General features: G+C 46.1%; 1 protein-coding gene and 1 pseudogene across 2 annotated transcripts in view; one reads left to right on the top strand and one right to left on the bottom strand.

Annotated features, from left to right (window-relative positions):
• Nucleotides 1-24732, bottom strand: part of DTD1 (D-aminoacyl-tRNA deacylase 1) — a 98972-nt gene that overhangs the window by 12069 nt on the left and 62171 nt on the right. Inside the window, exons 5-6 of one of the 2 annotated variants that reach the window (XM_070801045.1) lie at nt 19549-19716; nt 7622-8175 (exon numbers count right to left, since the gene is read on the bottom strand). In XM_070801045.1, the coding sequence (XP_070657146.1) occupies nt 19564-19716 (153 nt within the window). In that variant the 3' untranslated portion in view covers nt 7622-8175; nt 19549-19563. Of the gene's footprint in view, nt 1-7621; nt 8176-19548; nt 19717-24732 lie in introns of those variants that run through there. The other variant, XM_070801046.1, reaches the window with a different exon arrangement.
• On the top strand, nt 16287-17304 carry LOC109568034 (large ribosomal subunit protein uL18 pseudogene; annotated as a pseudogene).

Raw genomic sequence — 24732 nt, 5'->3', positions numbered from 1 at the left:
CTGGGAACACTTTCATTTACAAAGTTAGATCCAGTGAGACACAGGTTAAACTAAAGTTGCATTTTGCATGAAGAAGAGGAAAAAGGCTTTTTAATGATTATTTTCACTGAGGGTTGGGGGAGAAGCAGAAGCAGTGAGATAAAATAATAAATTGGTGATGTTCTGACATAAGTCACTGTCAGGCTCAAAGGGTCCACATATACTTCCTTAGGAGGTGATCAGAAGTCAGTAGGCACCTCCCTGATGTTCACACAGCACCTCACTTTTCCTCAGGGACACCTCACCACCCCCAATCCATGAGGTCCCATCAGTAAAAGTGCCCTGCCCACCCTTACCAACGTGAGCAGTGGGAAGACATCCCAAGTCAGCTCCCCAAGGAATCGGAATTGTTTTTAATGAGATAGAGTTGACATACAATATAAAGTTGGTTTCAGATGTCCTACGTTGACTTCACACATCCATACACCACGCTAAGCTTAGTAACCACCTGCCCTCACAAAGTTACTGCACTGTTATTGACCATATTCCTTATGCTGTGTCACACTCTCAAGGAATCTGAATCGTGAGCCAAATGACAAAGACTCACCTCCCACCCAACCCCCAAATCAGAAGTTATCCCAGAGGCCGTTCCCTACAAAGGTTCCTTCAGGGATCCTCAGGGCTGCCCTCTATCACTTTTTTTTTTTCTTTTTGGTTGTGCTGGATCTCAGTTGCTGTGTGCAGGGCTTTCTCTAGTTGCGGCAAGAGGGGACTACTCTTCGTTGTGGTATGGGCTTCTCATTGCAGTGGGCTTCTCTTGTTGCAGAACTCAGGCTCTAGGCACATGGGCTTCAGCAGCTGCAGCGTGGGGGCTCAGTAATTCTGGCTCACAGGCTCTAGAGCACTGGCTCAGTGCCTGTGGTGCACAGGGCTTACTTGCTGTGCGGCATGTGGGATCCTTCCTGACCTGGGATTGAACCCATGACCCCTGTATTGGCAGGCTGACTCTCAACCACTAGACCACCAGGGAAGCTTCCTATCACTGTTGAGCTCTCAATGAAAAATGCTTCCATCGAGTCTGTGAGCTTCCTAATGCCCTTCTAATGTTCGTTAGGTTTAAGTTAACTAGTGTCTATTTTTATTGTTCATGCATAAGTGCTGCAGGAGAAAGAGTCCCAGTCTTCTCCTGGTGAGGCATGTGCTTGTTGACCCTCACTCGGCAAATCGCGGGATTTGGCAGGTCACTGTGATAATGGCCGCCAGTGAACATGTGTCCCTTTGCAATGGGACATTGCTGCCCCTCCCATCAAGACTCCATCCTTGAAGTCTATGTCTCCACACCACCTGGATCTGGGCTGGCCTTCTGACTTACTTTGACCATTAGAATATGGCGGGTGTGATGGTGTGTGATTTCTGAGTCTAGGCCTTAAGGGGCCCAGCAACCTCCTGGAACCCTGAGGCTGCTACGCTGTGAGGAAGCCCAGGCTCACTGGAGGAGGTGAGCTGGAGAAACAGGCAACCTGTTGAAGTGGTCGTCCAGGTGGGACCAGTTTGGCAGTGACAGCAGACGGAGGCAGTGAACAGGGCAGAGGCAAAGCTACTGGCCAACTGGGCATTTGCCAAAGGTCCCAGGAAGCAGTGAAAGTGAAGTGAAAAGTGAAAGTTGCCCAGTCGTGTCCAACTCTTTGCAACTCTACGGACTATACAGTCCATGGAATTCTCCAGGCCAGAATACTGGAGTGGGTAGCTGTTCCCTTCTCCAAGGGATCTTCCCAACCCAGGGATCGAACCCAGGTCTCCTGCAATGCAGGCAGATTCTTAACCAGCTGAGCTACCAGGAAGCAGGGAGCCCACAAATGAAAAGAAACAGCCTTGGTGCCAATGGAGAAAAAGTCAAAGTGGTCTGGTCAGAAGATCCAATCAGCCAGAATACTGCCTCAAGGCAAAGCCTCCCCTAGAGCCAGGCCTTGCCTCTCTTCCATTCTGGGAAGACTACGAGAGGTGAGGAAGCTGCAGAAGAAATGAAGAAATGTGTGAGGCTAGCAGAGATGGGTTCATGAGATTTAAGGAATGAAGCCGTCTCCATGAGAGAAGTACAAGGCAGAGCAGCAAGTGCTGATGAAGAAGCTACAGCCAGTCACACAGAAGACTTAGCCGAGATAATGACTGAAGGTGGCTGCACTAAACAGTAGGTTGTCAATGAGATGAAACAACCTCGGGTTAGAAGATGCCACCCAGGACTTTAATATCTAGAGAGGAGAAATTCACTGAATGTTTTAAGCTCACTATTGAGAGCTACTGCTCAGAAAAAAAAGATTCCTTTCAAAATATTACTGTTCATTCACAATGTACCTGGTCACCAAGAGCTCTGATAGAGACGGACACGACGCATGTTGTGGTCATGCTTGTGAACACCGACCGTATCCATTCTGTAGCCCACAGAGCAAGGTGTCATTTCTACTTTCAAGTATTAGTTTTTTTAACAAATACATTCCATGGGCCATAGCTGCCACATAGAGTGAGTCTCTGATAGATCTGGACAAAGTCAACTGAAAACCTTCTAGAAAGGATTCACCACTCAAGATCCATTGAGGAATTCATGACTCAGGGGAAGAGGTCAAAATACCAACATTAACAGAAGTTTGGAAGAAGTTAATTCCAACACTTATGGATGACTTTGAAGGTTTCAAGACTTCAGAGGAAAACACCTCAGTAGATGATGTGATCTTATATACAGAAAATCCTAAATACTATACCAAAAAAAACTGTTAGAACTAATAAACAAATCCAGTAAAGTTTCAGAATAAAAAGTCTATATACAAAAATCAGTTGCCTTTCTATACACTTAAAACTATCAGAAAGAAAAATTAAGAAAACAACCCCATATACAATGACATCAAAGCAGTAAATACTTAGGAATAAATTTTTAAAAAGTAGGTAAAAAACCCATACATTGAAAACTTTAAGACACAATGGAAGAAATTAAGGAAGACACAAATAACTGGATGAAAAGCCCTTGTTCATGGACTGAAAGAATTCATATTCTTAAAATGTCCATACTACCCAAAACCATCCATATATTAAATGCAAAATTCCACTGGCATTTTTCACAGAAATAGGGAAAACAATCCTAAAATTGATATGGAACCACAAAAGACCCCAAACAGTCACAGCAATCTTCAGAAAGAACAAAGCTGGAAGCTTCATTCTTCCTGATTTCAACCTATATTATAAAGTAATCAGAATGGTATGATACTGGCATAAAAACAGACACAGAGACCAATGGAAGAGAATTGAGAGCCCAGAAATAAACCTAATTTATGTCTGTGCTTATAAAATATGTTCCACTAATATTTGACATGGGAGCCAAGAATATGCAATGGGGGAAGGACAGCCTCTTCAACAAACGGTGTGGGGAAAACTGGATAAACACATGCAGAAAAAGACACTGGACCCTATTCTACACCACTCACAAAAATTAGCTCAAGATGGGTTAAAGACTTAAATATAATAGCCGATATAATATTCCTAGAAGAAAATATAGGTAAGAAACTCCATGGCATTGTTCTTTGCAGTGATTTCTTGGATATGACAGCAAAAGTACAGGCAACAAAAACACAAACAAGAGGAACTAAAAAACTAGAAAGCTTCTGCAGAGCAAAGGAAACAATCTGCAGAATGTAAAGGAAAGCCATGTAATAAAAGGAAATATTTGCAAACCATAGACCTGGTAAGGGATTAATATTCCAAATATGTAAGGAACCTGTACAACTCAATAGCAAACAATAAATAAGGAACTTGATTTACAAATAGGCAAAGAAACTGAATAGACAAATTTTTTCCAAGGAAGATATACAGAAGGTCAACAGGTACATGAAAAAGTGCCCAACACCACTAATCTTCAAGGAAATCAGAACTACGAGATTTCATTTCACATCTGTTAGGATGGCTGTTCTTAAAAAGGAAAGAGATTTCCAATGTTTGTGAAGGTACGAAGAAATGGGAACCCTAGTACATCATTGATGGGAATGTAAATTGGTACAGCCACTGTGGAAAATAGCTCGGGGGTGCCTCAAAAAATTAAAAAATAGAAGTACCACATGATCCAGCAATTCCACTCCTGGTCATATATCTGAAGGAAACAAAACCAGTATCTGGAAGATAAACTCACACTCCCATATCCACTGCAGCCTTATTCACAACAGCCAAGATATGGGAACAATGTAAGTGCCTGTCAGTGGACGAATGGATGAAGAAAATGCGGTCAGTACACACAATGAAATATTATTCAGCCAAGAGAAAGGAGAAGATCCCGTCATTAGCAACAATACAGATGAAACTTGAGGGGGTTAAGAGTGAAATAAATGAAGATAAACACTGCATCATCTGAAAACATTCTAGAACCAATGATGATGAAGAAGTTATGTTGGGGGCCTGTGGAACAGCACAGCGCTGGTCAGAAGTCAGCATGGGTTCACAAGTGGCACAGTTGTTCTTGTTCAGTTGCTCTGGGACTCCATGGATGGCACCATGCCAGGACTCCCTGTCCATCACCATCTCCTGGAGTTTGCCCAAGTTCATGTCCATTGAATCGGTCATGCTGTAACACAGTGATGCTGTACTAATACTGTTTGACAGAATCAAGGGATTAATCACCAAATTACTCTGAAAACAGGGTTGCTTGACTTTGGCAAGAGTGGTGACACAGGGAGAAGGAAAGCGGGGTGAGTAAGAACATGACGGATGCATCTATTGACCTGTTAAGAAGATCCCTAACCAGGTGCCAACTCTGCATGCTGAGCTGTGCAGCATGTTTAGCCAGGACCTGGATAAAGACAGAAAAACTCATCTGACGATAACACAGAGCTGGAGGAAGAGCCAGGATGACACAGAAGCCCAAGAGGCCTGAGCCCAAGAGGAACAAGATTAAGTTCTTCACTGGGTACCTTCCACTGGCCAGACTCTGGTCACACGGGACACATGTGAGGCTTTAGTTGCCTGCAGGCTGGTGCGAGCCACAGAAGAGATGCGGCCACTGCAGGAAAGTAGCTTCCAACGCATGGGGCGCCTGCTGTGCCCTTGAGATCACATGCAGCTCTGCCCACGGGAGAGACCAAGGCCCCTGGGCAGGGATGGCCTGATCTCAACAGACTTGAAGTGAGCTGCTGCGTGACCTTGGCGTGGCTTCTCTGCTCTCTCTGGTGCTCGGCGCCCACCTCCACTCAGGAAGTGTCTGTATTTGGTCTGTGTTTTGTGTTGCCAGAAGAAGTCTGTCTCCTATAAAGTAAACCACGGGAGGCAAGATTAAAAGGCCCCTGCTACCCGGTGGCACCAGGCAGTGCTCTGTTTAAAGTCCCAGGCCCACAGTCTGCCAAGACCTCTCAGGAAAGCCGTACATGGTACGATTCTCTCCCATCCTCAGTCAAACCATGCTTTAGTGGACAATAAACAGCGAGTTTGATAAATAAGCAGCGAGGAGGAGTCGGACAGGTTGGGAGGGACATGAAGACTGGGATTTACACTCTGTAAGCAGAGCTGCCCCCAGAATCTAATTTTAGCCACTTGTCTCACAGTAAGAGTTGGAAATGACCTTCAGCAGGAGAATAGGAGCCTGAGGAAGGCAGGGATGAACAGCCTCTCTGAGGCAGTTGAGGATGTCGTGGGGTTTCTTCCTGAGCTGTCATGTTTCCTTCCTAACCTTGCCTTGCGGTCAGACCTGACCCTCCAGCTGGCCATTAAGTATATACACGCACCTCTGCTGCTGCCTGGAGTTGAAAGCGACCTTCCAAGATGATGGAAAAGCACTCTTCCACCCAATGCTACAAAAGCAGCAAACATTTTCTGACATCTACCATATTCCCTGCACACTGTGAGGGAGGGGAGATGTTTAAAAACACGGTTGGCTCTCCATCTCTGAGGATGACCACTGCGCAGAGGACCGACTGTCCCACATCATCTTACATAAGGGACTGGAGCACGTACTCTGGTCCTGGACTGTGATGAAAATAAACAAAACTCTTCCCCCACACAAGCAGGCTCAGAACTTCTGCTCTAGCGCTCTCAACATTGCCACCCCCCATCACATGGTGTGGTTGCATCCATCAAGGCAGCATCTGTGTTAATGACACTTAAACCCATTGCTCCACTTTTGTTTCTGACCCAGTGTCTCTTTCACGTCCTTCAGATATTCAGAGTCTTGGTTTTTGCCCCTTCAGCTCATCTCCCTTTATGGTTTTCAGATCCTTCATCAAGTTGACCACATGCTACTGTTCACACTCAGGTCTGTCTGAGTTCCTCTGAGGTGGGATCCGGGAACTGGGTTGTGAGCGATGAGCCTCGTGTTTCATCACTGTCCATATGCCAGGCACACAGGCTCTTCTGTCTGTACAGACAGGCTGCAGCTCTTCACTCAGCATGAGCTGCTGGTGATCAAATGCTATGGCAGGAAACCCCTGACAGATCTGTTCAACAAGTCCATTGCCCTACGACAGAGTCTACAAAACTGGAGATTCACTCTGTAAAAGCTGACTTAGACAAGGGAAACAGGACAGCTTCCTGGACCTCAATGCCTGTGGGCTGGAGGAATGACCACAAACTGCATCTGGGTCACCAGGATTTCAAACCAAGAGGTTTACACCACTGCAGATTCAAATGGACCATCTGGATACTGAACAATCTGCACTGGGTCAGAATAAAGCAATTCAGCAAGCCCCTTTCCAACTCTGTGTTCCAAGTACTTGAATGTACAGAGGTGATGTGATCTGAGCTTTTTTCCCCCTATTTTCCAGCTATGTTCTTATATGAAGCAGACAACTGGATCAGAGTACAGGGGCTGAGAAATTATTATAAAGTCACAGAGTGTCAGCATTACCCATCTATGGCCTTATCATCCTAAATGCGACTCATCTCATCTGATCTCAGAAGCTAAGCACAGTCGGGCTTGGTTAGGACTTGGATGGGAGATTGCCTGGGAATACCAGGTGCCATGAGCTTTTAGAAAAGTTTCAACATCACCAAAATGCCAAATAAGGATGTCTCTTCTATACTTAGGCAAGAAGTATTTCAAGAGAGGATAACTATATAGGCATTAGTATATTACAGATATGCTATGTATATTATGTATGGTAATATATTATTATTATTGACATCATATAACGTCTAAAAATTATCACTGTTGTACCACTAGATCAAACTTAACTGAGAAACCCTTTACCAGACACGGTTCTTCCTTCACGTTGCTATGGGGACTTGGACACCCAGACAGCCATGCGGCTCCTGGGAGGTCATCTGTGTGGTCTGGCATGGTGGGGCTTCCCCCTGCTACATCCCAGAGGTGGATAAACCAGACACAGAGCAGCATGCACGTGGTGTTAGTCACTTGGCCTTTCTGAAGAGGATTTCCTTCACAGGCACATTCCCCTTTCCTGCTACTTACTGTCCAAGGAAAATGGCACCAACTATAAATCACCACAGACAGGCTCTCACCATAGAAGCAGGAGCCTGTGTGGACCCTGAGGGAAGGCCCCCTGCAAAAGGGTTATCTGGAAAGATGTGTATGTATATGCAGAAGGGTCAGACACGTCATATTTCTATAAACACAATCCTTAAGAAGAAACATAGCAGAATTTGGCTAAGAATAAAGTGGTTTGTTGAGCTTTGGAGTTTATTTCTTTTTAGAAAAAAAGAGAAAATTTATAAGATGCAAAGGTCTCACATAATGTATTATCATGGACGAATGTTCTCTTTATACCCTAACATGAGCCCTGGCCTAGCCAGTGTTTGGAAAAACATGGACAGTGTGACCGCATTTGGGACCCATCATGGACACTCAGAAACACACCACAGGGTGAAAGGAGGACTTGATGACAAGTGCTGTCGGGCCAGCCTGTTCCAAGAGCAAGCCGAGAATCAGAGGAACCAACGTGGCCTTCCTGAGGGGACCCTTGAGTGTGTTCCTTGCTGCCCTGTGCATGGGGCACCTTCCCCATCCTGGCAGCACCCATCTCCTCTATTAAGCCACAGCAGCAACAAAAAATGGTAACGCTCCTTTGGTGGTCTTTTGTGTGTTTTTGTATGTTCCCAGTTTCTTATTTCCATCTTCCTTTTCAGGATTCAGGTCCAAGTCTTTAAAGTAGTACAGGTGCCTAGCATCTTTCATGAATTTTTCAGGATCCAGTTCTGCCCAATGATAATGCACTAAAAAGAACAAAGATAAGACATATTACTCAGAAAGGTCCCAAAATTTGCTTTCAAATCATATTAAAATACATGACCAAGCATAACAAAACAGCTAGAGATATCCTTTCAAGTTCATACAACAACAAGAGAATGACAGTGTTTTTTTTCACCTTACTGGGAGAAATGTGCCGTGCTGTCATGTATCAGTGCTAATACCTCTCACCAAAGAGACGCCAATTTAGCAGAACTTCATCCTTAGAGCTCAAAAAGACACCAACCAAGTATCTGGGAATTAAACAACATACTTCTGAATGGTCTTGGTATCCAAGAGAAGTCACATGGCAAATCAGAAAACATTTTAAAGTGAGTGAAAATACAACAATCAAAATTTGTGATATTCATCTATAGCAGTGATTAGAGGAAAATTCATAGTATCAAATGCTTATTACATTAGAAAACAAGAAAGCTTTCAAGTCAATAATTGGAGTTTCCATCTTAAGGAATTAAAAGAATAAAAGCAAAGTAAACCCAAAACAAGCAGGAGAAGGGGAATAACAAGAGCAGGAAGTAATGAAATTTCAAACAGAAAAACAAAAGAGAAAATTTTTTAAAAAGATGACTAAAACTAATATACTTCTTGCTAGACTTATCAAGAAAAAAAGAGAAGAAACAAGTTACGAGTATCAGGAATCAAAGAGGCAACAGCAGAACATTTTACAGACATTAAAAGAATGAAAAGGATATATTGCAACTTTATGCCCACAAATTAGACATGGATAAAATGGACAAATCTCTTGAAAAAAATACAAGGCTCATTTCCAAATACTTTTAACAATGAGGGAGGCAGAGGGATTGGGAGCCTAAAGAAAGCATACGAACAGGGTACAAACTAAATGCTTGTTCTTGGGATATTTTTTATATTGCTCAAAGGAGGGTAGGTTCTTTACTATAGAATGCCCAAGTGTCTTCCTTGGCAATTCTTAGAATTTCCTTTTGCAATTCTGAGCCTACAACAAAAGCCAGATGGTCATGCCAAGATTGACATGGCAACCATTTGTCATCCAGTTTAGTTCAGTTCAGTCGCTCAGTTGTGCCTGACTCTTTGTGACCCCATGGATTGCAGCACGCCAGGCCTCCCTGTCCATCACCAACTTCTAGAGCTTTCTCAAACTCACGTCCATTGAGTTGATGATGCCATCCAGCCATTTCATCCTCTGTTGTCCCCTCTCCTCCTGCCTTCAATCTTTCCCCAGCATCAGGGTCTTTTCCTATGAGTCAGTTCTTTGCATCAGGTGGCCAAAGTATTGGAGTTTCAGCTTCAGCATCAATCCTTCCAATGAATATTCAGGACTGATTTCCTTTAGGATTGACTGGTTGGATCCCCTTGCAGTCCAAGGGACTCTCAAGAGTCTTCTCCAACACCACAGTTCAAAAGCATCAATTCTTTGGTGCTCTTTATAAAGCACTGAAGACTATATAAAATTTTCTTTATAGTCCAACTCTCATATCCATACATGACTACTGGAAAAACCATAGCTTTGACTAGATGGACCTTTGTTGACAAAGTAATGTCTCTGCTTTTTAATATGCTGCTTAGGTTGGTCATAGCTTTTCTTCCAAGGAGCAAGTGTCTTAATTTCATGGCTGCAGTCACCATCTGCAGTGATTCTGGAGCCCCCAAAAAATAAAGTCTGACACTGTTTCCATTGTTTTCCCATCTATTTGCCATGAACTGATGGGACTGGATGCCATGATCTTAGATATCTGAATGTTGAGTTTTAAGCCAACTTTTCCACTCTCCTCTTTCACTTTCATCAAGAGGCTCTTTAGTTCTTCACTTTCTGCCATAAGGGTGGTGTCATCTGTGTATCTGAGGTTATTGATATTTCTCCCAGCGATCTTGATTCCAGCTTGTGCTTCATCCAGCCTGGCATTTCTCATCATGTATTCCTGCATATAAGTTAAATAAGCAGGGTGACAATATACAGCCTTGATGTACTCCTTTCCCGATTTGGAACCAGTCTGTTGTTCCATGTCCGGTTCTAACTGTTGCTTCTTGATTTGTCATCCAAGTTTAACTAAATCCCAGACTTAACAGAGCAGTTTCTATCCCCTCAGATCTAAATTAATTGGATGAACTTCAGTAAAAGCAAAAGCACAGTAGTTTACACATGGAGATGCCACATCTGTAAACATGCTTCCAGCAGATGTACTCAACACAGGTCACACTCTTAGGAAAGAGTCATATTATGAGTAGATGTCTCAATGGAATTATCAGCCTTCCATTCCAGAGCCCAGCTTGACACTGAAGTTCACAGGCCCACATGAGGAAGGCTTGTTTGAACTGCAGCTTGTCCAAGTTCTTTAGGTCTATCTGGACACACAAGAGGAATAAAAATTTCCTCCAGGTCTACCCTCGTGCTCTGAAACCCACCTGCCACAGTTCTGCACTACATTGTAACCGATATCTGAAAAAACACAAAGGTAATACGTAACTTAATTCCCAGAGACCATAATACTTCCATTTTACAGTCCAGAAAAGTAACCCACTTGCTCCTATATTTCAATCAAGATATTAACCCAAACTTAAGAGCCAGGGCCTTTCAACACCTTTCTCACCTGCAATACCAGTAACTAAAATACTGAAACTAGTTTCCATGTCCCATCTTTGGGGAACTCCACCTTCTTGGCATAGATTAAAACCTTTGTTTTTGAACCTAAAATGAGCTTTGGGATCCTGTTTGAACACATTATTCTTTTACATTTCCTACCATTAAATATTCTACATTTTAATGAACTGTGATAATAAATTTATGCTTCAAGCATCCAATGTGCAGATGAAAGTGATATGGTTTACTACACAAGAATAAACGATCCAGAAAGTGCTCGTGATATTCTGCTTGATGGTAAACACAGGTCACATTATACCTACAGTATGTCTCCAACTTTGTAAACTTAGAAAGCCATAGAATTTTCTGCTTAGAGAAAACATAAAAGCATTAAGAAGTGTCTAATAACTTGGCACCACTATTTCAAGACCTTATGAAAGAAGCTGCTGGGGTGGTTCTTCTTCACTGCCTTCAAACGCTGGTTGGGTGGGAGAGAGTCCAGGGTCAGGAGCAAGGGCTCCTTCAACAGCCTGTATAAACCCTGAGTCTCTCAAAGATGCTGACTTCCAGCTGATCTGTTTCTGGTTTTAAGCCTTTTGAGCAACCAGAAGATGTGACTGCCAGAGTCAGAACATACACACCACAGACCTGCTCTCCAAACCACTGTCAAAAGAACCTAGTTTCATTTATTTTTATTTAGTTCTGGTCATGGCTGGAAACTAACATGAGCTCACTGACACAGAAAAAGCAGACTGTTCCATGAAAAACATAAGCTACTGGGAGGTCAGTGTTATCAATGAAGGATTCATGCAGCCTGTCTAGCATGTTAGGGACCCCAGTAAGGCCTGTGGCACGCTCTCAGAGCAGACATTCTTCCTATGCATGAGTTCTGTGGGTCCTGGCTTGGCACTGAGAACATAGGGACAATGGTGTCATTTCTAACTGAGAAAGGAAAGCTTGGTGTCAACTAATAAGCCAAGCAGGGGAAAAAATAAAACTAATGTCATTTGATCATGGAAGGAACAAACTCTGACAGCAGTTAGTTTTTATTTTTTGCCTTAAATTCTACCCCACGTATTTCTAATGCATACTTGTTCATATTTAACCACACCCACAGTGGCTCAGATGACGGTCTCAAAAATCTTAGTTTGATCCCTCCAAGCTGCTGCTGCTAAGTCGCTTCAGCCATGTCCAGCTCTGTGCGACCCCATAGACGGCAGCCCACCAGGCTCCCCATCTCTGGGATTCTCCAGGCAAGAACACTGGAGTGGGTTGCCATCTCCTTCTCCAGTGCATAAAAGTGAAAGTGAAGTCACTCAGTCGTGTCCGACTCTTAGCGATCCCATGGACTGCGGCGCACCAGGCTCTTCCGTCCATGGGATTTTCCAGGCAAGAGTACTGGAGTGGGGTGCCATTGCCTTCTCCCCCTCTAAGCTAATGCCACCCAAAAGAACTTTGTGCAGTGACAGACTGTGGTCTATCAGCTCTGCGCAGCGTAGCAGCCACCAGCTGCACGTAGCCACTAAGCACTTGAAATGTGGCTACTGTGACTAAGGAAATTAAACATATTTAATTTTAATTAATTTGCATTTAAATATCCACAGGCAAGTAGTGTCTACTATATTAGCACACTCCAGGTTATCAGCAAGCTTAGCTCTGCACTTGAGCAATAAGCAGAATCGTTATTACGGTCAGAGTCTTGCTGATTTGTTTCTAATAAATAAGGCAACTGAGGTGCAAGGAAGTAAATCCAACCCCCTTGCCAGTAAAGTGACATAATATGCCTGCTCCTGTGTAATATCTGCATCCTGTAAAACAAAGGCCAGAACAACACTTGTGGTTTGGGACCAATAACCTCCTTCCAGCAAGAGGAGAGAAAACAGGGCAGAAAATAACGCTGGAAGAAACACTCCTTAAAATTTCCCAGATGAATTGAAAGACATGCATTTATAGATTCCAGAAGTTCAGGAAACCAAAGCAATCATCAGAATGAGGCTTAGATATTTAAAACAAGATGCTGGAATTGTCAGATAAGGAAAAGTAACTACGATTAATATGTTAAGGGCTCTACTGGGAAGAGTAGACAACGCTCGAGAAAAGACAGGTAATGTATGCAGAGAGACAGAAGCTCCAGAAAGGATCAAAAGAAAAGGAAGAGAGCTTCCTGTGGGCTCATCAGCCCCAGGAGAAGTCAGTGGGCTTGCAGAAGGTCAACACAGACTTCCAAACTGAACTTCCAAGAGAGAGAGAAAGGAGTGGGGGGAAAGAAACACACTGTCCAAGAACCTTGGGGAAACTGCACAAGGGATAACATACACAAAACCAAATTCCAGGAGGAGAAGGTGGAAAGAGCAGAGAAGTAATGATGGCCAAGAACAGCCCAGACACCAAATCACAGACCCAGGAAGCTCAGAGCATACCCATCAAGAACCGCACTGGGGCAGATCATAAGCAAACTGCAAAAAACAAAGAGAAAATCTTGAAAGAAGCTGTGTGCAGAGTGGGAGGAGAGGCACACGTTACCTGCAGCAGAACAAGGCTGTGAGTTACACAGGACTTCTCAGGAGAGACTACGCTAGCAAGGAAAGAGTGGAATGAGATATCTAAAATGTTCAAGCGAGAAAACCACCACCAATCTAGAATTCTATACCAACAAAACTATCCTTCAAAAGTGAAAGGGAAATGAAGGCTTGGTTTGATCCACAAGAAACGCTCAAGGAAGTTCTCAGGCAAGAGGAACACGACACAGGTCAGAAACTTGGATTCACATAATGAAAGGAAGTGTATCCCCTGACCAGGGATGGAGCCCATGCCCCCTGCAGTGGAAGCACAGAGCCCTACCCAGTGGGCTACCAGAGAAGTCCCCAGATCAGTTCTTTTTCTTATTCTTGGTTCATCTAAAAAAAAAAAAAGTCTTTAGATGAACCAAGAATAAGAAAAAGAACTGATCTGCTGAAGGTAACAATGCACTGGGCTGTGGGACACACGGAAGGTGACATGAGTGACACAGCATCACCAGGTCTGGGACCCGCTTCCATGAGGCACCTGCACAAATAAGGTGGCCACGCTGTTTGAGGATGGGCTCAGATTAGTGAAAAATGTAGACTGCAAACTCTAGGAAACCACTGGAAAAAGGTTGTTTAAAGTTAAAAAAAATAATAAAATAAAAACACTATCGCAGGCACAGAGTGTCTTATACCATGAAACACCAGCACAGGGATGGAAAAAGTGACAAGAATACTGACACAGGGAAGCAAAGTAAAGTTCAGGAATGAGAGATCCCACCTTCACCAGGGAAACAGCAGCAAAAAGTGACGAGATAGCCTTCTACAGAGCATACACACACACACACACACACACACACACACACACAACTGCTCTAGCACCTTAGAAAGAAACGTGCTCTGCCAGGACTCGTCTCACTATGCAGACAAAGGTTAAGTTGGAAAAGCACACGGATGGCAGCATCCAAAACACTTTCCTTGTTTGGTTTCGAGGGCTGAAACCTCAGGACAGAAATGCGGGTATTGGTCGGGAGTGCCTCTCTCACACCCTCCCAGTGGCAGCTTGGTCGATGCTCAAACAAGGGAACACTGCAGCCTGTGGTCCCAAGTGGAAACCACACTCTATTTCATAGGCAGCAGCCCTGATGCCTTTAGCCATGGGCCAGAAAGAGGGTAACTGAGCTGCGGCCTCACAGGAAACCTTGGATCCTCCTAGCACAGTGAGGAGCCTGAGGAATGGGATGGAGGACAAAAGAGGAGCTGATTTTAGCAGTTTCATGTCCATTTGGTAAGATAAGGAATGTCTGCTGTATAACAGAGAGATGGTGACACCCTGGGAATGTCCTCTGAACCAAGGGGGTTTGGGCTCATTTTCAAAGAAACACTTGCCCAAGATCCTGCAGCCTCTCACTCCATCTTCTCTTGCTTTTTTTCTCTCTCTCAAGCCTCAGAAATTCAGAGCTGCTCCCCTTCAGGCCTGTGATGCTCCTGAGGGCACTTGTTTTTAAAGAAAAGTAAATGAAACCCATATCAAATGAAAACCACAGCTCCCCTCATTGTGGGGAGGTGGGGGGACTGTTTTCCTGTAGAGCAAGGTAGATGGCAAGGTCACCTTCCATCTGTCACCACCTGTCTGCTCTTACAGACTTCTGGACACTGGGTGGTAGCTCTGGGAGGAGCGGCTGGGAGGACACATTTCGGCAGAAGGGCAGCACAGGTCCACAGGCCTCAAACCCCTAATAGACCTGTGGAGACCCCTGTAGGGTCTACAAATCTGGAAGCGTCCCCTGGTCTTCGCCTGGTGCGGGTGTCTCAGAGGACCCCTCCTCAATTTACACCTGCACCAGCCACAGAGTCTCTGCCGCCATCTCGGTGTGAATAACTACAGCTGGACCCCCCATCTTAAACAGTCAGGAAAGGAGGTTTCACTTCAGGCCCCTGGTCCAAAACCCAGCGGCTGCAGTTATATTCATATAAATGTGGCTTTGACATCTTCATGGACCCATCTACACTGCCTCAAGAGCCTCCATCCCATAAGCAGCAGCGGCTGGATCCTCAAGGCTCAGTGAGTCTGTCTCCTAAGGTGCCAGCACCTGGGCCCCACACGTGGTCCTGAGGGACCCTGGCCAACCTGGCCACACCTCGGTCTCTAGCACCACAGATCCCTCAAGGCTCACCCAGACACCTGACGGAAGTCACAGCTGAAACCTGCGAGGCCTGTCAGTGCTCGTCAAGGGCTGAGGCCGTGAGACACCTCGCTGCCTGGACGCAGCTGACCACTCAGCCTCTGGGGCTCACCTCCCCTCCACTGAGACCCGCGGTTGGCCCAGGGGACCCAATGCAGCTCCTTTGCACCTTCCCAGGGCAGGCGAGACGGCCCCTCAGCGGCTCTGCCACGTCTTGGTGGCCACGTCTTGCCGAGGGGACCTGGAGGCACCCTGCACAGCAGTCTCACCCACACGGGGTCCCCATCCACCCCGTCCGCTGGGCGTGGTGGCCTGCCTGCCTTTTCCACCATCACTGAACTCCACTCACTTAGTTCATAGAAGAAAAACTAAGGAAGCAGAAACGACATAACTCACTCACTGTCACACAGAAACTGGTAGGATGCAGGTAAGAACCTGATGAAGTTCTGAGTCACGGCTGGATTCACTTAATTAGCATAATCAGAAAACTAACTTCAAGAGCCGCCCTGCACACTGCCTTTATGTGGCCCGTCACCCCCAGATTTAGGATTTCTGGACGGACTGTAAGTCAGAGGTGGTAACGGTATTTCTGACAACAGAACTGACTATATCAATGATGATCAAGTCCTCAGCAGGTCTTGGAAGAGGTGGGAATGGAACTTCTACACATATATGCCACATAAAAGGTTAAATGTGTGTTCATGAATACCAAACATGACTTATACACCAAATTTCAGGTTCAGAAGACTCCCTTCTGAGGACAGTGAAAAAGGTGGCTTAAAACACAGCATTCAAAAAACAAAGATCATAGCTTTTTCCCCCCTGGAGCCGTGCTGGTTCTGCAGCTCTGTGGCAAGCCACGGAGTCTGGGTTCTGATCCGCAGGATGGGGTTTGTTAAAGTTGTCAAGAACAAGGCCTACTTCAAGAGATACCAAGTGAAATTCAGAAGAAGGCAAGAGGGCAAAACTGACTACTATGCTCGGAAACGATTGGTAATCCAAGATAAAAATAAGTACAACACACCTAAATACAGAATGATTGTTCGTGTAATGAACAGAGATATCATTTGTCAGATTGCTTATGCCCATATAGAAGGAGATATGATAGTTTGTGCAGCTTATGCTCACGAACTCCCAAAATATGGTGTGAAGGCTGGCCTGACAAATTATGCTGCGGCATATTGTACTGGCCTGCTGCTGGCCCGCAGGCTTCTTAATAGGTTTGGTATGGACAAAATTTATGAAGGGCAAGTCGAGGTGACTGGAGATGAATACAATGTGGAAAGCATCGATGGTCAACCTGGTGCCTTCACCTGTTACCTGGATGCAGGACTTGCCAGAACTACTACCGGGAATAAAGTTTTTGGGGCCCTAAAGGGAGCTGTTGATGGAGGCTTGTCTATCCCTCACAGTACCAAATGGTTCCCTGGTTATGATTCAGAAAGCAAAGAATTCAGTGCTGAGGTACACCGAAAGCACATCATGGGGCAAAACGTTGCAGATTACATGCGCTACCTGATTGAGGAAGATGAAGATGCTTACAAGAAACAATTCTCTCAGTACATAAAGAACAACGTAACTCCAGACATGATGGAGGAGATGTATAAGAAAGCTCATGCTGCAATACGAGAGAATCCAGTGTATGAGAAGAAGCCTAAGAAAGAAGTTAAAAAGAAGAGGTGGAACCGTCCCAAAATGTCACTTGCCCAGAAGAAAGATCGGGTAGCTCAGAAGAAGGCAAGCTTCCTTAGAGCTCAGGAACGAGCTGCTCAGAGTTAAACCAAACTACAATTTTCTATCAAGATTTTTCAGATAAGAATAATAAACTTATTGAACAAGCAAAAAAAAAAAAAAAACAAAGATCATAGCATCCGGTCCCATCACTTCGTGGCAAATAGAAGGGGAAAAAGTGGAAGCAGTGTCTAGATTTTATTTTCTTGGGCTTCAAAATCACTGCAGATGGTGACTGCAGCCATGAAATTAAAAAACACTTGCTCCTTGCTATGTGTTTTTTAAAGAAGAAAAGCTATGACAAACCTAGACAGCATATTAAAAAGCAGAGACATTACTTTGCCAACAAAGGTCTGTACAGTCAAAGCTATGGTTTTTCCAGTGGTCATGTACAGATACGAGAGTACCATAAAAAAGACTGAGTGCTGAAGAAATGGTGCTTTTGAATGGTGTTGGAGAAAACTCTTCAGAGTCCCTTGGACTGCAAGAGATCAAACCAATCAATCCTAAAGAAAATCAACTCTGAATATTCATTGGAAGGACTGATGCCGAAGCTGAAGCTCCAATACTCTGGCCACCTGATGTGAAGAACTGACTCACTGGAGAAGACCCTGATGCTGGGAAACAGTGAAGGCAGGAGGAGAAAGGGACGACAGAGGATGAGATGGTTGAATGGCATCACCGACTCAATGGACATGAGTTTGAGCAAGCTCCAGGAGATAATGAAGGACAGGGAAGCCTGGCATGCTGCAGTCCATAGGGGTTGCAAAGAGCTAGACACGACTGGGTGACTGAACAACAACAAAACTCATACCAACTGTTTCAGTTCATGAATAAAAATCAGTGGCTTTAGGTCAGAGCATCAAGATCCAGAACAAGGTGGGGTTTGTGATGATGACAAAGGAGGCCGAGCATGAAGGGACTCCCTTCCAACTTTGGCTTCATGTTCACATGAGTGTGTGACACACGTTGAGCCCAGATCAGTGGACATGGCTGTCACCTCCCCATAGTGACACTCTGACAAAACACGGAGCCTGGGCCAAGTCAACAGGACCTACAGGACTGACCATCCCACATGGCCCCCTCACAACATGGCTTAGCAACCCCACCTCTTCCGAGATCTGCGTCCTGCCTGTCGGCAAGACGGCTCCACCGCGCCTGGCCACACCTGCGGGCTCAGCTCACTGTCTCCGTGCTGGCAGCGAGCATCCTAATAGACATCCCACAGGCAGACCCCAGGCACCCCACTCCAGAGGCAGAAGCCACGTCCCAGGTGTTCTCTCACTATGTGGCATCTCCAGGGTTAGGGTTAGGGTTCCCAGGGTTAGGGTTAGGGTTCCCTAACCCTAACCCTAACCCACAGGCGGACTTGATCTGAACCACAGTTCACAGGCCAAAGGCTCTGAACTGCACACCGGCTCTTGATCCCATGCATTCTGCAGCTGCCTCCCCACTGGCCTGTGCCCTCCAGCCCGCTCCCTAGGGCTGTTGGCTCACCTTTCTAAACTGGAACCTGTGTCCCTTGTGCACCTGACAGCTCTCAGAGCCCCCCCGGGACCCCAGGACAGAACCCAGGTGGCTCAGACCCGCCCACCAGACTCACCACGGCCTGGACTGTTCTGGGCCCCTGCCTCAGACAAGCATCCGGATAGCAGTCGATGTGCCCACTCTCCAGCCTCTGCCCGCGCCCACCTGTCCAGGTCATCCCAACACGCACACCTGCTCTCCTCTCAGCTGGGCAGCTCCATGCCCTTGCCCCCTTCGCCCCGTTTCCACTGGCCCCTCAAGGTCCTGCCCCTCAATCCCTCATTCCCTGGAGTCTCGCCCGCATCCCTCCACACCCCCACGCCAGTGTGCCGGCTGACATGTGGCTGGACGGTTCCCATGCTTCTCCCTGCACCAGTGAATGCTGGCAAGTGATGTGTTCACAGGGAATTAAGCTAAGCCAAGGGCCATCAGGCAGCAGAGACATCGACCCCATGACCTTTAGGCAGGGAGTTGGACCCAAAACTACAGGGAACCCCCTGGAACATGAGTGGGCAGCGCCAGGAGGGTGCAGTGAAGGACAACAGGTGAGAGGCTGCACAGAGTGCCAGCTGCAAGTCCCCCCAACACACAGCTCCCAAGAGGAAAGTGTGGAAGTGGGAGCTCAAGTCTGGAACACTCTAGTAGCATTAAGAACCACAGTGGTCAGCTGATGCAGGTGCATCTCAGCTCTTCTTTCCATCCTGGAGGGCAGCAGGATTTAAGGCGACCACAAGCGAACGTCCATAAAGTAAACTGCCCCAAGCCGTCCCATCCTCCATCCTTGACCAGTGCCCCCACATAAGAAGACCACGTAGCTCGAGGAGGCCACCCTACCTGCATCCAGCCCACCTACGGCTCCCGCTCCGAGGACACGTCCCCCTCGGCCCCACTGCTGGCACTGCGGTCTTCCTTGCGGGGAGCACTTCTCTCCTTGCTTGACTCAGAAGGCCCTTTGGCTCTGGTTTTTTCTTTCCTCTGCTGCTGCTTTTCAAGCTTTGACAGCTGGTTGTTAAAAAAAGAAAGAAAGAATTATTTTACAAATGTAAACTCATGCCTGTATGTCCAAAACACCAATGACCTCACAGGCAGCAACCACGGACAATGATTTCTGTCTGATAATGTGGGGTATCGCATTGGCTCTGACACACCAGATACCATACCCACTGTCTATCCATCTGACACCAGATGCATCAGACGTGTGATCTCCGTCAGACCCTCCCCATAGCTCAGCCTGTCCCAGGGTCTGTGGGAAGGGTCCACTCATAGGCTGCTCTGACAGGCTGAGCAGGAAAGGCTTTTAGTCTAGTTTATAGTTTAGCTATTTTTTTCTTTCATGGCTCTATAGCTTTTTCTCATGGGCAGGTTGTCTTCCTGTTCACTGTTTCCTAAAGAGTGATAAGCTCTTTAGATAAGCTCACTCTCCTATTTACTGAAGGTTAAGAGAAGCTGTGACACAAAGCATGTGGACATCCCCTTAGCTCTCGGTTTGTCCTGAGACTCATCCATGGTCCAGGCCCTGGTGTTCGCAGCGGGCTGCATGGCGGCTACCTGGAGATGCTGCCATGGGGCCCTCACACATGTCCCCCAGGCCACCTGAGGCCACCCGAGGCCACTTCTGCCCTTCTGGGTGCCTCCCCAGCTTTTTCAGAGACCACAACCAGACAGCGGGAAGACAGATCTGCTGGAACTCTTGAGCAATGCCCAGCACTCCAGAAAGGCATGCTGAGAAACTCATCTGAGGAGATGGACCAAGCTGTGGCCAGAGGACTTTCTTGGACCAGAAAAGCCATCTGTGACAAAGCCTGACAGATGGCAACACCCAGGTTCATGGGCTCCCCAGGCCAAGTCTGCAAACATTTTGCTGTTCACATGGAAAAGGGGGAACCTGAAGGGCTGGCTGCTCCCCACTGGTCTCTGCCCCAAGCCCAGAGACATGAAGAAAAGTCACTGTAAGCAACCTGCCAGATGCTTGCTTTACTATTTTTAGACTCTGAGCTAAACCTTTAGACAGATCAACAATCAGAAACTTTCAATTTGGTGTCCAGAAAACCAAATTTATTACTGGTTGACTTAATATTCTCTCTCCCCCTACTCCCACTCCAGGTGCCTGAACAACTGCAGTAAATAGCCAGGTTGGTTGAGCAGGGAATTCAATTTTGTGAACAAAGCCTTCTCTTCCCCTTTGACCTGGTGACTCTCTTCCCAGAGAGCTCCCTGGGATAAACTCCCTCTCGTGTGTGCAGGAAAGGCTCCCTGGCATGTGCACTGTGGTATTAATGTATCAGCAAGAACCTAGAAACAACCCAGGTGTCCACCGATAGGAAGACAGGTAATTAGAACGTGGCACAGTCATACAGAGTGATCCTCTAGAGCAGATGGACATGGATCAACATAGATAAGTCTTTAAACCCAGTTTATAGTCAATACAAACCAATGTCAGTTTCAGAAGCCTTAATGGCAGGATTTCAGCAGATATAAGAGGGGCTTGGAGAGTACAAACCAAAGTCAGTTCACTAGTTAACTTTGGGGAGAAAAAGTAGAGCGTGGTATCACAGTAGAATGAATATATACGGGCTCTGACTGTAACCACCGGCTTAACTTCTATAAAAATAAGACAAGCTCTAGAACAGGGCTGCTGACCACTGCCAGACGTGAAATGCTTGCTACTGGCACTCAGGCCAGCAATGATAAGATTCATGCCAGGACATAAATGAACACATGGCTTCCTTCGTCTGCAAAGTCTGACTGTGAAGAAATACCACCGCTGAACTGTATGCTTGGAAGCCACGCTGAGCTCCTCCAGCCCGAGCTCTATGACCTGCTGTGGCCTGGTAACAAACAGCTCAAGGACAGATGCTGTGAGCAGGATGGTTTTAGGCAAAGAAGAAACAAGCGAGTATTTTTTTATTATTATTAAGATATAATTGGCAGAAAACATGATATTAGTTTTAGGTGTAATGGCAAAACAAGAAGGTTAGCATTTTACACATCTGAGTAAAGGCTACAAAGAGCTCCTTGCCCTCTGTCCCTCTGCACTGTTATGTTTCCATAAATGATTATTATTTTCTCTGTGCTTTTCTATCACAGACGCGGGAGGAACATCCTTCATCAAGATGCCAGCTGGGCTTCCCCAGAGGCTCAATGGGTAAAGAATCTGCCTGCCAATGATGGAGACATGGGTTTGATCCCTGGGTCAGGAAGATCCCCTGGAGAAGGATAAGGGAACCCATTCCAGTATTCTTGCCTGGAAAATTCCATGGACAGTGGGAGCCTGGTGGGCTACAGTCCAGAGGGTCAGAAAGTCACACACAACTGACTGACTAGGCGTGTGCACACATGCATACACACACAAGATGCCAGCCTCCCTGCCTTGTTTCCCTTCTGGCACTCTTTCCTCTATGAAATGATTAGGACAGGAAATGGGGCCCATCTGTCTAGTTCTTTTTCTTGTAAAATGATCTTGGATGCACAACATGAATGTATATAACCATACTGAACTGTACACTTTTAAATGGGCAGGATGTTAAATTTTATGTTGTGTGTATCTTACAACTAAAATAATTTTTACTGAGACATAACTGACATATAACATTTTATCAGTTTCCGGTGTACAATGTGATTCTGTATTTGTATATAGTACAAAATGATCATCACAGTAAGTCTACTTACCATCCACCACCAAGAAAATGTTTAACGACCTTAGAAAACATGATGTTGGCAACCCCTTCCTTTTTTATTTTTCATGTCCTTAGGTTATGGAATCCAAACATCTAGAAATCAACATTCAGCAGTGAACTGTGATAAGCTGCTGCCAGCAGTTTATATTCACATCAGTGTCTGTATGCACGTTGACACATGTGTGTTCTACATATACATGTCTGCAGGCAGATGGATACTTATACATACCTATATAACTGTGAATATGTTCCAAGCTAGCCTCTGAGAAAGCATGATTTTTATTCCCCAAAGAGGATCTCTTGGTTTTGGTTCCCCTCTTTAGAGGTAAATATAAAACAATGTGGCCATCTCCAGTGACACAAGCAGACCAAGGCTCTGTGATGCTGAGAGTCCATTATACACAAAGGCTTGTTTGTGATTCTGTTATCTGCCTCCCACTCTTTAACACTGTTGAGAAACCAGATCCTGGCTGGATGACAGGGAACAATTCCCAGTAGAAGCAGGCTTCCTAAGGGTCCTCAGGTCCCCACATCGCCCATCCAATTCTGCACTGACCCAGGGGTGCCATCAATGCCGAGTAAAACTGCGGGAGCATCCACTTGACCTTCCACCCCAGCCCTGTGCCCGCCGCCCTGGACCAAGCTTGTGGATCACGTGTGACAATTACTGAAGCAACAGGCACAGCCCGACTTTCTGTAAAGGATGTGATGCTGACTCTTTCATTATTTATCTTAAAACAACCCCGACCACACATGGCTCCATGCCTCAGAGTAAAAGTTTCTCTGCGAGAACATTCTGAACTAACCTAATAAATTTAAGCCTTTTCTCGGAAAAAGTTGGAATCCAATGCAGCCAGAATGTGGAATTTACATCTCAAGGCAAGAAAGCGGTGGATTTTTTTTTTTTTTTTTTGAGGAAACAAATGAGAAAGAAAAAGAAGAAGAAAAGGGTGTGCATACAGACTCCTGTAGCACGCCGTGGCTTTCAAGTTAACGAGGACACAAACGGCAAGGAAAATATAAACCATGACAGGCCTGTGGTGACACACCTACACCAGCGCAATGGAGGACTTTTGCTTTTTGTTTCTGTGTTTTTTCATTTTTAAAGATTTTTTATTTTATTTTTGGCTGCACTGGATCTTCGTTTCTGGTGTGGGCTCTCTGGTTGAGGTGAGGGGGCGGCTCTTGGCTGTGTACAGTGGCTTCTCTTCTGCAGAGCACAGGCCCCAGGCACGCACGCTTCAGTAGTCGCAGCTCATGGGCTCAGTAGTTGCGGTGCACTGGCTTAGCTGCCCCATGGCATGTGGGATCTTCTCAGACCAGGGATGAAACCTGTGTCCCTTGCATTGGCAGGTGGATTCTTAACCACTGGACCATCAGGGAATTTTTTTTTAATCATCTGAGAGGGTCCATATTGCAAAGCAGTTTGCAAACCATACAGGCTCTAGTGTCTCAAAGTGAAACCCAAACCTTCCAAAGGCAGTTCCAGGCCAAGACAACCCCAGGGGCCAGGTAACCATCCCGAGGTCAGCCCATTCCTCTCGCGCCGCATCTCTGAAGGTGGCGGGGGGTAGGTCGGGGGTGGTTGTAGCAAAGAATAGAGGACTGGACTATTTAGACCCAAACCTCCCTGACTCATGCTTAAATCCACTGAGAAAACAAAGAGCTTTCTTTTTAATCAAGATGATCATGCTCTAAGTGCCTAACATACAAATAAGCTGGTTGAACACAAAGGTCACAGTTCTCCATCATAGGGCCCGCAAACATGATCATGATCTGCGGCTCCAGGCAAGAGCATGAGTGAAGTGACCACACATGAGACATCAGGGCAGGGTGGAGACTGCGGCCACACCACAGAAGACAAGCTCCCTAAGCTCTACCAGGGCAGTCACATCCTGTTTTCAAGCATGCAACTGGGCAAAGGTAAAGTCACTGGGGTAGATACAGCCCCCTGGTGGGCTCCTGGCTTTGTACCTCTGCCCAACTGATCCGGACTGCTCTGAACAGCCCACTAACAGGTGTGTCCTTACCAGCATCCCCCGGAGAAACCACACTGGTGGCCTGAGCTACAGTCACCATCCAGTCCCTCCTCTTCCCTCTACTCAGAAGTGGCCCTGAGCCTGCTCTCACACGGACCTGAGGCACAGTCACGAGGACCGGACCTAAGGGAGCTCCAGGGGGCTTCAGAGGACCATTTTGCTCCCAAATAAACACAAGTGCATGAGACTTCTCAGAATGGAGGCAGTTCTCAGAACGAGGAGGGGGTGTCTGGGGGACACAGAAGCCCTGAGGAGGGGCAGGGGCAGGGCCAAGCCAGAGGAATCAGCTGTCCTCTTGGAGG

Source organism: Bos indicus, chromosome 13 (genome assembly GCF_029378745.1).
Source record: "Bos indicus isolate NIAB-ARS_2022 breed Sahiwal x Tharparkar chromosome 13, NIAB-ARS_B.indTharparkar_mat_pri_1.0, whole genome shotgun sequence".
Lineage (NCBI taxonomy): Eukaryota > Metazoa > Chordata > Mammalia > Artiodactyla > Bovidae > Bos > Bos indicus.
The sequence above is the reverse complement of the archived record's forward strand: the minus strand, read 5'-3'. Positions and strand labels throughout refer to the sequence as shown.